This window comes from Zonotrichia albicollis, chromosome Z (assembly GCF_047830755.1).
Source record: "Zonotrichia albicollis isolate bZonAlb1 chromosome Z, bZonAlb1.hap1, whole genome shotgun sequence".
Lineage (NCBI taxonomy): Eukaryota > Metazoa > Chordata > Aves > Passeriformes > Passerellidae > Zonotrichia > Zonotrichia albicollis.
The window spans coordinates 43281752-43294113 of record NC_133860.1 but is presented as its reverse complement, the minus strand read 5'-3'; the positions used below and the strand labels follow the sequence as shown (position 1 = coordinate 43294113).

The following is a 12362-nucleotide window of genomic DNA, read 5'->3' as shown; positions in this document are numbered from 1 at the left end:
TTGGTTTTGTTGCTGATGCAGTTCAAAATGACACAAGATTTCATTTGCTGCAATTTCTCATAGGAATGCACAGTGTTTGGAGTTCGGTCACGCTCCTATTCCTACTCCTCATCCAAAGGTGTGGTGGGAAGACCTCGCATTCCTCGTGATTTTGGAGCTGGGGATTCAAATGGAGGTCAGTTCTCTGGCTTTACATTATTCAATACCTGCCTACTTCAGGCCCAGTGCTGATGTTACTTTACAGAGCTCACCAGGGTGTGTGTTTGGTAGCTCCTTCAGGGCTAGTAGTAGTTACTAGATGGTAGCCCCACCATCATCCCTCCATTTTCTCCCATCTACAGTCCCATCATGCCCCCATGATACAGCGACTGTCCTTGACAGGGCATACAAATGGAGAGAGCAATAGCCACAGAAACGAATATAAACAAGGGCAATAATCCTCTCATTGGAAGATCCTTACCCTAGCCTTCTGCTAAGTGTCTGACAGAGACCAGGAGGAAGCTCAGAATGATACAGAAGAGGCATCAAATAGGACAGATGGTTCCAGCTTCCCACAGATCCTAAGCAATCTCTGAAACACAGGTGGGCTGTGGTATCTTTACAGGCTGGGAAGCAAAACCCACCCACTTCATCAAGTAGAGTCAGAGATGTCTCTGAAAGAAGCTTGTAATTTTTTATGACTTGTGTCTGACATGCTTTATTTCCAGACACATAGTTTCATGTTTAGAAGACAACACACACTTTTCTCAGTAAGGATACGGGTTATATTTTAAAAAAGCCTGTCCATTGCCATACTTCCAGCTTGTTTCTCACTCCAGTATACCTTCAGTTTTTCACTAGAGACAGGACATGTAAGCCACAGTGGACAACTGGAGAAGTTTTGGAAGCTGTATCATTGGACGTGTTCAAGGTCAGGTTGAAGAGGGCTTTGAGCAGCCTTGTCTAATGGTGACATCTCTGTCTGTGGCAGAGGGGTTGGAACTAGATAGAATAATCTAATTAAGGTTGGAAATTACTCCAAGGTCTACCCATTCAATGAGCAAATTCTTCTGTCAGGATGTCCATCCTGAACCTCCCTTGAAGCAGTTTGAGGCCTTTTCTCTTGTGCTGTCACTTGTAGACTTGGAGAGCAGGCCGACCCCCACCTGGCTGCACGCTCCTTTCAGACAGCTGTAGAGAGTGAGAAGGTCACCCCTGAGCCTCCTTTTCTCCAGCCTAAACAGCCCCAGCTCCCTCAGCTGCTCCTCATATGACTTACTCTGTAGAATCTTCACCAGCTCTGTTGCCCTTCTCTGGACACACTCCAGCACTTCAATGTTCTTGGAGTGAGGAGCCTAAAACTCAATACAGGATTTGAGGTGTGGCCTCACCAGTGCCCAGCACAGGGGGACTGTCCCTGCCCTGCTCCTGCTGCCACACCATTGCTGGCACAGGCCAGGATGCCATTGGCCTTCTTGGCCACCTGGGCACTGCTGGCTCATGCTCAGCTGCTGCCACCAGCACTCCCAGGGCCTTTTCCTGGGGCAGCTTTGCAGCCACTCTGCCCCAGCCTGTGGAGCTGCCTGGGGTTGTTGTGACCCAAGGGCAGGACCAGCACCGGGCCTTGTTGAACCTCACACTATTGGCCTCAGCCATGATCCAGCCTGTCCAGATCCTTCTGCAGAGCCTTCCTGCCCTCCAGCAGATCAGCATTCCCACCCAGCTTTGTGACATCTGTGAACTGCCTGAGAGTGCACTTGGTGTCCTCATCAGGTCAGTGTTAAAGATACGAAACACAATTGGCCTCAGTGCTGTCCCGTAAGGAACAGTGTTGCTGACAGACTCAAAACTGGATATAACTCCATTCACCACCACTCTCTGGGCCCAGCTGTTCAGACAGTTTTTTATCCAGCAGAGTGCACCTGTCCAAGCCATGAACTGCCAGCTTTTTCAGTTGGCTGGGCCTGATGACCTGGTTGTCGTGTATGTGCCAGTCGTCACTCTCAAGATACTCTATTCCGTAACCTTCCCTAGCACTGAGGTCACCGAGGTCAGGCTGACAAGGTTGTAGTTCCCCAGATCCCACTTCTGACTCTTCTTGTAGATGGGCATCACACTTGCAAACCTCCAGTTATCTGTGGTGTCCCTGGTTAAACTAGGATTGATCATAAGTGATACAGAGTGGCCTTTCTAACCCTAACCACTCTGATTATTCGACATTCAATGTGAATGAAACATACAAAAAGGGTGAAAATGGTGTCATTAACTTTGAAAGCATTTAACTTCAAAAACTGTTGGGGGGGTGAGATACACAATGTCTGCAGGCTTCTTTTTTCCTAAGAAACTGAATTAAGCAGTGCAGCAAATAACTTCTATCATGTTACTCAAACTCACGGTATGATTTCATGTCACCTTGTAAAGGAGTAAGTATTGCAGCCTGCAGGATGCAGCTATGTTGTATTTTCATCCATCTCCTAAAGTATTTGTAAGTATTTATATTCAACGCTTTAGGTGAAAAGTCTTTGAAAAAGACTAGAAGAAAAAGCTAGAAGCTCACAGAATTAAAAGCTAGCAGAATAGTAAAGCCCTGCATCATGCTTAAACTTAGAATTCCTTTGATACCGCAGCTGAGGGACTTTCTTGGTGTCACAGCCCCTTAAGTTTCACCCAGACATCATTACTTGCCCTGATTTAGTATGGGCTTGGGTCCATTTTCTTTTCATTCTTTCTTCTCTTCCTTATGGGACAGTCATTGTTGGAGAAGGTGGAAGCCCATTCTTGTCCAGACTTTAGAAGCAGGGTGTTCTACGCCTGCACCACAGATGCAGTGTAATGCTGGGAGGGAGGGTGGTGGTCTGCTGAGCTTCCTGCCGGCACTTCCTTCCACCAGCACCTCCTGCACTGTGCCTCTTTTTGCCAGCATTTTCCAAGTATGGGAGCATTGAACACAGTGTTTAGCAGCTAGCAGTGGTGATTACTGTGTGAGGCAGGCACACCTGTGCTCACTTCGAGCAGTTTTATCTGGGTGTGTAACTAGCCTGGGAACTTGGTCCAAGAAGCTGGCTCAAGTAGTTCATCCTGATCTCTGTGGACTGTAGCAGGATTATGTCTGGGCCTGTGCAGGCGTCTGCACATGGAAGACCTCCCCCTTCACCTCTGCTTAGCTGCCAACACTTTGGACATCTTGCTTAGGGCTTAGCTGTGCAAGAAGGAGATGCAGCTGCCCTTGCACATTGCAAAAAAATCTAAGCTAATTCCGATGAATTCAGAATGACAGCAGGACGTTTTTTTCCACACAAAATATGAGAAAAAAAGAGGCAAAACACCATCCTTTTCTTGTGCAAACTTTAAAATGTGCTCAGATTTAAAACATATTACCTGCCTTTATTTGACAGGGTTTTACCAGGCTGTAACAGTAAAGGATTTGTGCCTGCTCTGTAGATGGTGTGCTCATGAACAGTGGCTCATTCCTCCTCCAGGCCCTTACACTCTCCAAGTCTCAGCTCCACGGTGCTGTTTTGCATGAGACATCTCCTATGATTATGCGGTGTTGATTTCTTACAGAAGCTTCCTGTGGCACAGATTGTGCCTGACAGCTAACTGAAATGCCCATTTTGTTTTGCTGCCTCTTTGGTAAATATTCTAGCTCTTGCTAACCTGATGTCTGCATTTCTCTGAAGAGTGTTTAAGCCTGTATCTAACTTCAAAGAAAGCACAGTCTGGTGCTTTGACTTAAGCAAGCACGTATCTTTCTGAACCGTACCTGTGGTAGCTTTGCTAAAAACATCTGCAAAAGGGAAGTGGCTTTTAATTTGAAAATGGTAGTGTTCTCTACAGTTTTGGGCTTATTTTTGTCCAAAACAACCCAACTGAATTGTTTTTCTTTTATTTTGCTTTTTAGAGAGCTTGTGAAAAGTATCGCCTTGGGTCATGTGTTTATAGAATCGTAGAATTGTTGAAGATACAAATTTGTAGAACATTAAACATCCTAGACAATACTTAAGGTAGTAGTATTCCTCTTTGTGTAGAAGGATTTTTTTTAATAAAGCTGCATAAGATATGTAGCTGCAAATGATAGAATAATGTCATTAAGATATTTTATAACAAATTATATGAAAAGCAAAATGAAGGGAGAGTCATTCAAGTCTATGTTGTTAAGAAAAACAAAAGAAATAATTTATGCTGCTGTTAAAAACAGCATGAATTGTTTGCAGGGACTGGCCTTCTCAGTTCTGTCAGAGCCTGTCATCTAAAAGCTTAGTAGGAAGTGGTCTTAACCTAGAAAAAGCTGTTTCTAATATATGTATGCTTTTGCCTTCCTGATTTTCAAATTACATTGCAAACCCTCCATGGTAGCCTTATGGCTTGGTGGAGGTTGTGAGTTTGAAATGAGCCAGATGAGCTTGCAGTGTGAGTGCCCTGTGGCTGTTTGTGTCTTGCAGAGTGCGCGTACAGCCTGCCCGAGCAGTGCCGGGAGCAAAGGTACGGGTGTGTGTCACGGAGAGCCGGCAGCAGGTCTGTGCCAGAATGCCATCTAGGGAGCCCTTGGGCAAGAGACCTTCCTTCCACGTGGGCTTTGAGCAGTGGGGTAGAGGCTCCTGGCTTCTGTGAACTCATGCTTTAACCGTGTGCCAAGCTCAACCCAGCTCTCACTGCACACATCCTACAGCAGGGATTTACTGGGATGTGCAAAGCAGGGATGGGCTGCTGCCTGCTGCTGGGGCTCCTGTCCACTGTAGGAATGTCCAAACCACTGCAGTAAAAGCTGGGTGGCTTTTGATACCAGCTGTAACATAGGCAAGCTTATTACACATTGCACATGCAGAGTGCTTATCGGCAAGTGTTGCTTCTTTTTGTATAGGAATAGCAATCTTTTTCATAATAAGTTAAACCCACAACAAAGCATGTAATTGTAAATGTTAGGTGAAACAAGCACTGTCCGGATTCTGCTATATGTTAATTAAAGGAGTGTTGCTGTTAATTAAAAGAGTGAGGAACATTTTTTCACTGGTCTCTGTTTAGGATACAGGAAGAAGGATGGAATAAATATGTTGTACCCTCAAAAAATGAGTCTGAAAAATATAAAGTGAGTCGGACTTTCAGCTTTCTGATGAACAGGATGACCAGCACACGGAATAAAGGCAAGGTAATTTGGGATTTATGTCCATATTATTACATATGATTATGTCACTGTAATTAAGTGTATTATAGATGGAAGCTGATTTTTCATGTAAAGATAAATTGTTTATTACAAAACCACAAAAGTCATAGGAAGACTCTTTTCACTTTTCTTTTTTTAAATTTAAAACACGTGCAGGTTACCCTGAAATGGCATTTGTATTAAAAACCAGCTTTGCTTTGATGTCATTAGGAATTCTGTGTAGTGCTTTAGCAAATATTTAAATGCATGAATTACATTTAAGAAATATTTTCTTTCTTAAATAAAATTAAGAGATATGGGCCTGTTCTTGGAATTGCTCTTAAAACATAATTGAGTATGTAAAATTCTACATTAGGGTGTAATTAGTTGAATTTGTCTTATTTGAAGTTAATGGGAATTCTTGCATAAGTAAACAATGTATAGTGTTAAAGAGTTTGAGAATTGAGGCCTGCACAGGCGAACAGTCCTACTATAGAAGGTAGATTACAACACTGTAACTTAATTCTAAGGCATATTAATTTTAGATTAATGACATCAGTCAGCAGCTCGAAAGACGGGCTTGGCCTCCAGGCTCTTTCTGGGTGGCCTTTTGATGGCTTTGCAGGCTCCCTAGTATGCGCTCCTGTGCCCCAGGACAACCTAACAAACACAGATGTGAAGGTGTTTGTCTGAGGCAGTACCTTCAGGAGTGTCAGGGCTGACCATGAACATGTGAACATATATGTGTCTGGTTGTGCAGCTTGTGTCTGTGGGTTCTCTTTCTAATGTCTTCTAAGATCTAAAGATAACTTTTCTAAATTTGCATAACTGCACCTCTATCTGCAGAGGCATGAGCTATATACATGTGGAAGATATATACAGTGCGTACAGTGAATGATCAGCACTTCTAAAATTTTGTTTCCTGTCCCTCCTCACTTTTTAGATTTCTAAATGTATTTCTGCCAGTCTTCCTTGATAATGCTTCCAGGCCCAGCTGCCAGAAAAAAAAAGGCCTATGTGATTTTAGAGCTTTAGCAGTATTGGGTGTAAGAGTAGAGTATGCTGTTGCAAGTCGTCCAGGACAGGGACTAAATATTCTAGAATCATTTGGGTTGATATGGGAATATTTTTTTTATTTTTAAGATTGAATAAGTTTTATTTAAATAATTATTTATTTAACTTTTAAAATTTATTTATTTATTTATTTATTTATTTATTTATTTATTTTCCTGCCTCTGTTTTTGGGGATGAAGACAAAAAGTAAAGATACCAAAGATAAGGAGAAACCAACCAGGCACAATTTTACAAATGGGACTTTCCCAGGAGTTATCCCATGTATGGTTTGTGAAAAGGCCCTCCTAGGAAAGGAGTCACTGCAGTGTTCTTGTAAGTAGCTGCTGGCTTTTACTTGTGCATTTACAGTGCTCTAAGTGCTGTTCTGACATCCTGGTTCAGTGTGATGTTTGAAACCTTGTCATCATTTGGATGTACATGCTTTATGTAATGAGCTGAGGTTGACAAGGGAGAGGGAGGAAGGACAGCAGGTAACAGATTCAGAAAGACGTGTTGATCTCCTAGCCCTAGCACATTAGGCAGAAACTTCCTTCTAGCCTATATCTGTACTCAAAGAATCCTAAGGATCATTTTAATAAGTGAATATCGAGTTTTCTCTGTAAAAGGGAAAACTGAACATTTTCTGCAGACTGGGGACCTTGTTTGGTGCCAGGCTTTGAAACATACCTTCTCTTTCAGATTGCAGTGTGATTGTGCATAAAAGCTGCAAGGAGTGCGCTCCTGTGTGCACCAAGGTAACCTCCTACACTGATCTTACTAGAGGATACTTGCTTTCCAAGGGGCTGGAAACAATGAAGGAAAAAAAAAATACACTTAGGCTGCCCAGACCAAGCGTCTGTGTGTGAAGGGCTGCAAGGGTGCTAGAATGGCTAATGTGAGCAACAGAGCAAGCACTGTTTGCTCTGTGTGCTTGAATAACAATTTTTACTAGGGGGTCAAAAAACAGTTTCACAAAGTGTTTGTATTTTTGAAGCTCAGACTGTGAAACGGTGTGCCTGGAGGGTTACCGAACAGGTTGAAAAGAAAGGCTTCTCAAAACCTCAGAGAGAAAGTGCCCTTGTGTACAGGGGGGATTTCATATGTTTGGAATAATGGAAAGCAGAGATGGAAGAGGCTCTGGCCGTGACCTCATCTAGCTCCCCACCCTTGGGCTGGCTCACTTCTTGGTAACAATTTGGGCAGATGTTTGTTCTAGGTAGCAATTTGGGCAGATGTTTGTTTCACCCATTCTGGGAAATCTCTGTAGGAGGAGACTCCACAGCTGCCTGCCTAGGCAATTGCTCCCAGTGTTCAGCTGCTTCTGAGCAGGGCAAAACCAGCACTGGAGCTGATGGATACTACCTTAGCAGTTAAGAAGGAATACATGCATGGTGAGGTTATCATAACAAAGGCATAATCTTGAAAACCAGGTGTAAGGCTACTGCCCTCAAGCAATAAAATGGGACTTGAAGAGAAATGTGCCACAGTGATGCAGGTCATTTTTCACATTTGTGGAGTGTGTCTTTCTGGTGTAGCTGGGTTTTGCATCATGGTGGCTTTCAAGGAGAGCATGATTCCGTACTGATTGTACAAGCCTTAAACTGTACATAAATCAAGTGGGTTTAATTTTGTTTATAATTTTCACGTCATGGTCTTGCACTAATTTCTGGGAAACTTTAGGCATTAAGACTGCTGAACTGACAGCTTTGGTTCCTGGGGATGGTGGGTTACTTGCAAGAGGACACAAGGGCCTACAACTCATGTCAGCAAGAATGCAGTGCAGGAAATGTTCACTGACACACTTGAAGTGAAGTATATGCCCAAGTACAGCAGGCTTTTAGCACAGATTTTGCAAAAGTCCCCTTTGGAAGGGGGAACAGTTCTGCCTTTGGTAGCCATGCTTCAGATCGTGTACTACCACAAATGCTTTGATCTTATTTGAGTATGAAGCCCTGAATGTGCACTTTTCTTGCAGCCTTTGCAGCCAATACTCATATAGAGAAAGTAGAATGTTGTAACTCAGTCTGCTTAGAAGAAATAGTTATGTATTGTAGTACAAATAATATCCTACTTTGAATATTATTATCTATCAGTGACTAATACAATTAGTTATTGGAATTAATTAATACCATAATTTAGGACCACTTTCTTGTAGCCCTTTGTGTGATGGTGTATGTGAATGAGTTACTGACTTGACTGTTAAATATATTATCGGCTATGTGATTTCCAAAAATTCTTTTTTTCAGAAATCCCAGGAGAAATACCATAGTAGAAACAAGGTCCAAGTTGGTGTAACAAGTAGGTATAAACCTAGCATTTCTAAGGTAGGCCTTGATTAAAAATCGTGGGACTGACAGCATGAGCTTTCCCATGTAATTTCTCTGTTTCTAATTTTTCTTTCAATATCTGTAAGAAAGGGCACACCCTTTCTTCTACTAAAGACACACTCGTCTTCTATTAAAATGAGTATGAATTTACTATACCTTCAGTGAAAACAACAAAAAAAGTAGCCAGTTCTGTCTACGTCATTTATCTTGTGCACAAGTATTCATACACCTATAGAGGATGTATGATTTGAGATTATTTCTTTATCAAGTGATAGTCACTCTGGGGCTATTCCATATTGCCTACAGGCTTATTTTTATATTGTGTGAGAGAGCATTGAGGTCATGTACCTTGGCAAGTGGGCATTCTTGATGCCTGATGTAGGTCAATGTGAACACCAGATAGCATCTCTCAGTATAAGTGTGCTTTTGGTGACATATGCTGTCAAACAATGACAAACTCAGTGTTTCTCAAAATGTTGCATTGTGCTTTGCCTCGCAGATTCCCTGCCTGGAGACATTTCACAGATCGTGCTGGCCTCAGTGCATCCTTCTTTCTCAGTGCCTATTGGACTGTCTCCTGGAAAGAGAGAAGCCTCACAACAGCCCTACCTCTTGTCCAAAAGTGTCCCCAGTGCCAGTTTGGAAAGGTAGAGGGGCAGATGCCAATGGACTATGCTAAATACATCCTTCAGGATTTCTAGGAAGACTTAAATCATGAAATAAATGTGGGTTTTTGTAATTTTATTTCTGCTCTAGAAGAGTTACACAATTTTCTGGACAAGACTCTGAGACTAGCACCTGGAAGTCCAAGTCACAGTCTGAAGAGATGTTACAAGCATTAGGGACCTTTTCTTCAATGGATGCTTTTATGATGGAAGGTGAGAATATTGCACAGATGTTGCATCTTATAGCTAGTATTGGAAAGTGAAAACCAGAAAAACTCCTTAGCTGATTTAGGAAGACACTTCATCTTCTCAAAGAAGAGCACTTACTTTTGATAATTACATTTGCATCCCTCTTTAAAATGATGTAATCAAACACATTAATCTTAAAAATGAACTTTTCCTTTCTTCCTTGTAACTAACCATTTTATAACTTTTGGAATATTTTAGTAGGCAATTACCATTTTAAAGTAACAGGGATAAATGTACTGGCATCCCTTCAGAAACAGAACAGTAATACACTTTTCTTTTGCACTCATCCAGATAACTCTGTTGACAGTGTCCATTGCAAATTGTAAACCTGCAACACTTGTATTTCCTCAGTAGCCCAAATTCTTAACTCCTGATAATAAGCTGTGCTGTTACAATAGCTGCATAGCCTTATGAAGCAAATAGAAATTGATTTTTTGTGTAGCTAGGTGTGAGACTGAATTTGAAAGCTGAAGGGCTTTCACTTACGTAGGATGGTGCACATACCACTCACTGGACATCTGGTATTGGAAATGTTGAATTTTATTTTTAAATTTTAAAAGGTTTATGCAAGCAAAGAGTTATAAAAATGGTTTGAGGAAAGAAGAGTGTTTTTTACCTATTCTCCTCCCCTTCTGTCGCAAAAGCAATTCAACACTTTGGTAATAGTATTCACATCTGGCAAACTTTGCTGTAGTAAAGACAGTGCCAGCATTTGCAGAAGTCTTACCTGTGATGTTCATCTGTGTGATGTGTTCCCTATATGAATAGATCTACATGTGCCAAGGGACTTCCCTTACTCTTTGTACGTGTGGTGTTAAAGAAATACAAATTTTGTCATAGATGATGTGGATTTGTCTCAGTGGACTGATCTCTGCACAGATGCAGAAGAGTTTGAGGCAGACTCCTGGAGTCTTGTTGTGGATCCAATGTTCTGTAGCAAGCAAGAAAAGGATGTCGTCAAGCGGCAGGATGTCATATTTGGTCAGTATTTCAAAGCTGTGTGTAGGTTTAAATGCTATTTGGTGTATCAAATAGAGAGGGAACCTTACATGGTTTATGGCCAGAAGAATGAAGATGAGTGCTTCAACTCAAAACAATATGAAGGTTCAAAGAACATTTTTATTGCAAAGTATGTCTCCTAAACTAAGGAAATTTATAGTAGTGGCTACCAGAGACATACCTAGCCTGTTCACAGAATGGTTGAAATTAGAAGGGGCCTTATCTGATCCTCAGCTCAAGCTATTAAAACCACAGCTTGTTCAGTGGGATACAGAGAGAATTGTCAGAGCCAGATAAATTAAGTCTTCCTGCTGACATGATTGATTAGGTTTGAGGCTCACGCCCAAACAGGAATTATGACTGTGTATTTGATAGACTAAAGGCTATCTTATAGGGTGTGCAGAATATTCAGGTGATTACTACACTATCCTTTTTTCTTTTATACCACAGAGCTGATGCAAACAGAAGTACATCACATCCATACCCTGTTCATTATGTCTGAAATATTCAGGAAGGGGATGAAGGAAGAACTGCAGCTTGACCACAGCGTAGTGGACAGAATATTCCCCTGCTTAGATGAGCTACTGGAGGTGCACAGGCAATTCTTCTGCAGAATGAAGGACAGGCGGCAGGAATCATGTACAGCAGGGAATGAGCGTAATTTTGTCATCAGCAGAATTGGAGACATCCTTGTGCAGCAGGTAGAAGCATCAGTTCTGTTAATCCTTCAAGTGCTCAGAGTTCCAAATTTAAACAGTTTTTTTACTCCAAAACTTCTGTGGGTGAGTAGACAATTATGGCTGCTCAAAAAGATTCAAAACCTGTCCTCCCCTGATTATTTCAGGGTGAAAGAACAATGCGAAAAGATATCATTAGTGTGATGTAGCTGTGTGAACTTGGGGTGAGTGACAAGGGAAGCGATGAACTTGGTCATGTTTGCAGTAGAAGGTTTCTGTCATACTACGGATTGCAAAAAACGGAAGTAATGGATTCACTTTGTCAGCTGAGGAGAGATGTGAAGAACTGATGATGGAAACTACCCATTAATTTCTTGCAGTAATCTGGCATCCCAGATCAGTTATATCCCAGGATACTGCTCAGTAAGGAAGGTGTGGTTGCAGGGTGTTTCCTGTGGCTGAAGAAGAGCTAACTGATGGCTTGGCATTCACACCTTCCTTGTGAAAGGGAGGTGTCGTTTTTCACCTTCTGTCAGTCTTTTTTAACTCCGCTAAATAAAGAGCTGAGATGTTAGCTTATCGAGAAACAATGTGGAGATGGGACAAAAGTAAATGAACCTCAGAGGGTCGTGTTTGTAAAGAGGTGAAGGAAATGCTGTTACAATGTTCTGGCTGTTACTGGCAAGAGTACAGTGGAGGTTGCTTGTGCTCTCTCCAGCCTGCATTCCTCTTCTTGCTCCTAAAAACAGCTAGCATATTTTCATTCTGTAGTGACAGGCCTACAGACAGGCTAGTGAAATTCAGAGAACTTGATAAACTCTTAATGTAAAAGTTCCCAATTTGTACAACATTCACTAGTTAAAATTCAGTTTCCTGTTAGATAGAATGTTGAGCACAATCCACTTATGAATTTCTTCAGTTTTCAGAGGAAAATGCAACTAAAATGGAGAAAATATACGGAGAGTTTTGTAGCCATCAGAAAGAAGCTGTTAATCTCTTCAAAGAGCTGCAACAAAACAAGAAGTTCCAGAATTTTATTAAAGTAAGTTAATGTGGAATCATGAGCACTACTGACAAAGTGCTCAGGAAAAAGGTGCATAGCTATTACTTAGATTTAGGGTTGGAATTATATTCAGTAACTCACTTTAAATGGCTAATAAAAATGGCAAAAGTTTTTTTCTCCTTAACTAGTGAGCTGATAAATCACAGTTTTCTTTCAAATTTTAGAATGCTTTGGCATCCAGTGTGTATTACACACATGTTCCTGTTACAG

General features: G+C 41.6%; 1 protein-coding gene across 11 annotated transcripts in view; it reads left to right on the top strand.

The window, feature by feature from the left end:
- ARHGEF28 (Rho guanine nucleotide exchange factor 28) overlaps window positions 1–12362 on the top strand; it is a 128588-nt gene that overhangs the window by 80953 nt on the left and 35273 nt on the right. For 9 of the 11 annotated variants that reach the window (XM_074533317.1, XM_026794338.2, XM_074533324.1 and 6 more), the window contains 11 exons: window positions 64–175; window positions 4422–4494; window positions 5002–5125; window positions 6373–6505; window positions 6872–6927; window positions 8419–8470; window positions 8999–9146; window positions 9256–9377; window positions 10254–10394; window positions 10863–11113; window positions 12009–12131. In XM_074533317.1, the coding sequence (XP_074389418.1) occupies window positions 64–175; window positions 4422–4494; window positions 5002–5125; window positions 6373–6505; window positions 6872–6927; window positions 8419–8470; window positions 8999–9146; window positions 9256–9377; window positions 10254–10394; window positions 10863–11113; window positions 12009–12131 (1335 nt within the window). The remainder of the gene's footprint in view (window positions 1–63; window positions 176–4421; window positions 4495–5001; window positions 5126–6372; window positions 6506–6871; window positions 6928–8418; window positions 8471–8998; window positions 9147–9255; window positions 9378–10253; window positions 10395–10862; window positions 11114–12008; window positions 12132–12362) is intronic. The other 2 variants (XM_074533318.1, XM_074533325.1) reach the window with 1 other exon arrangement.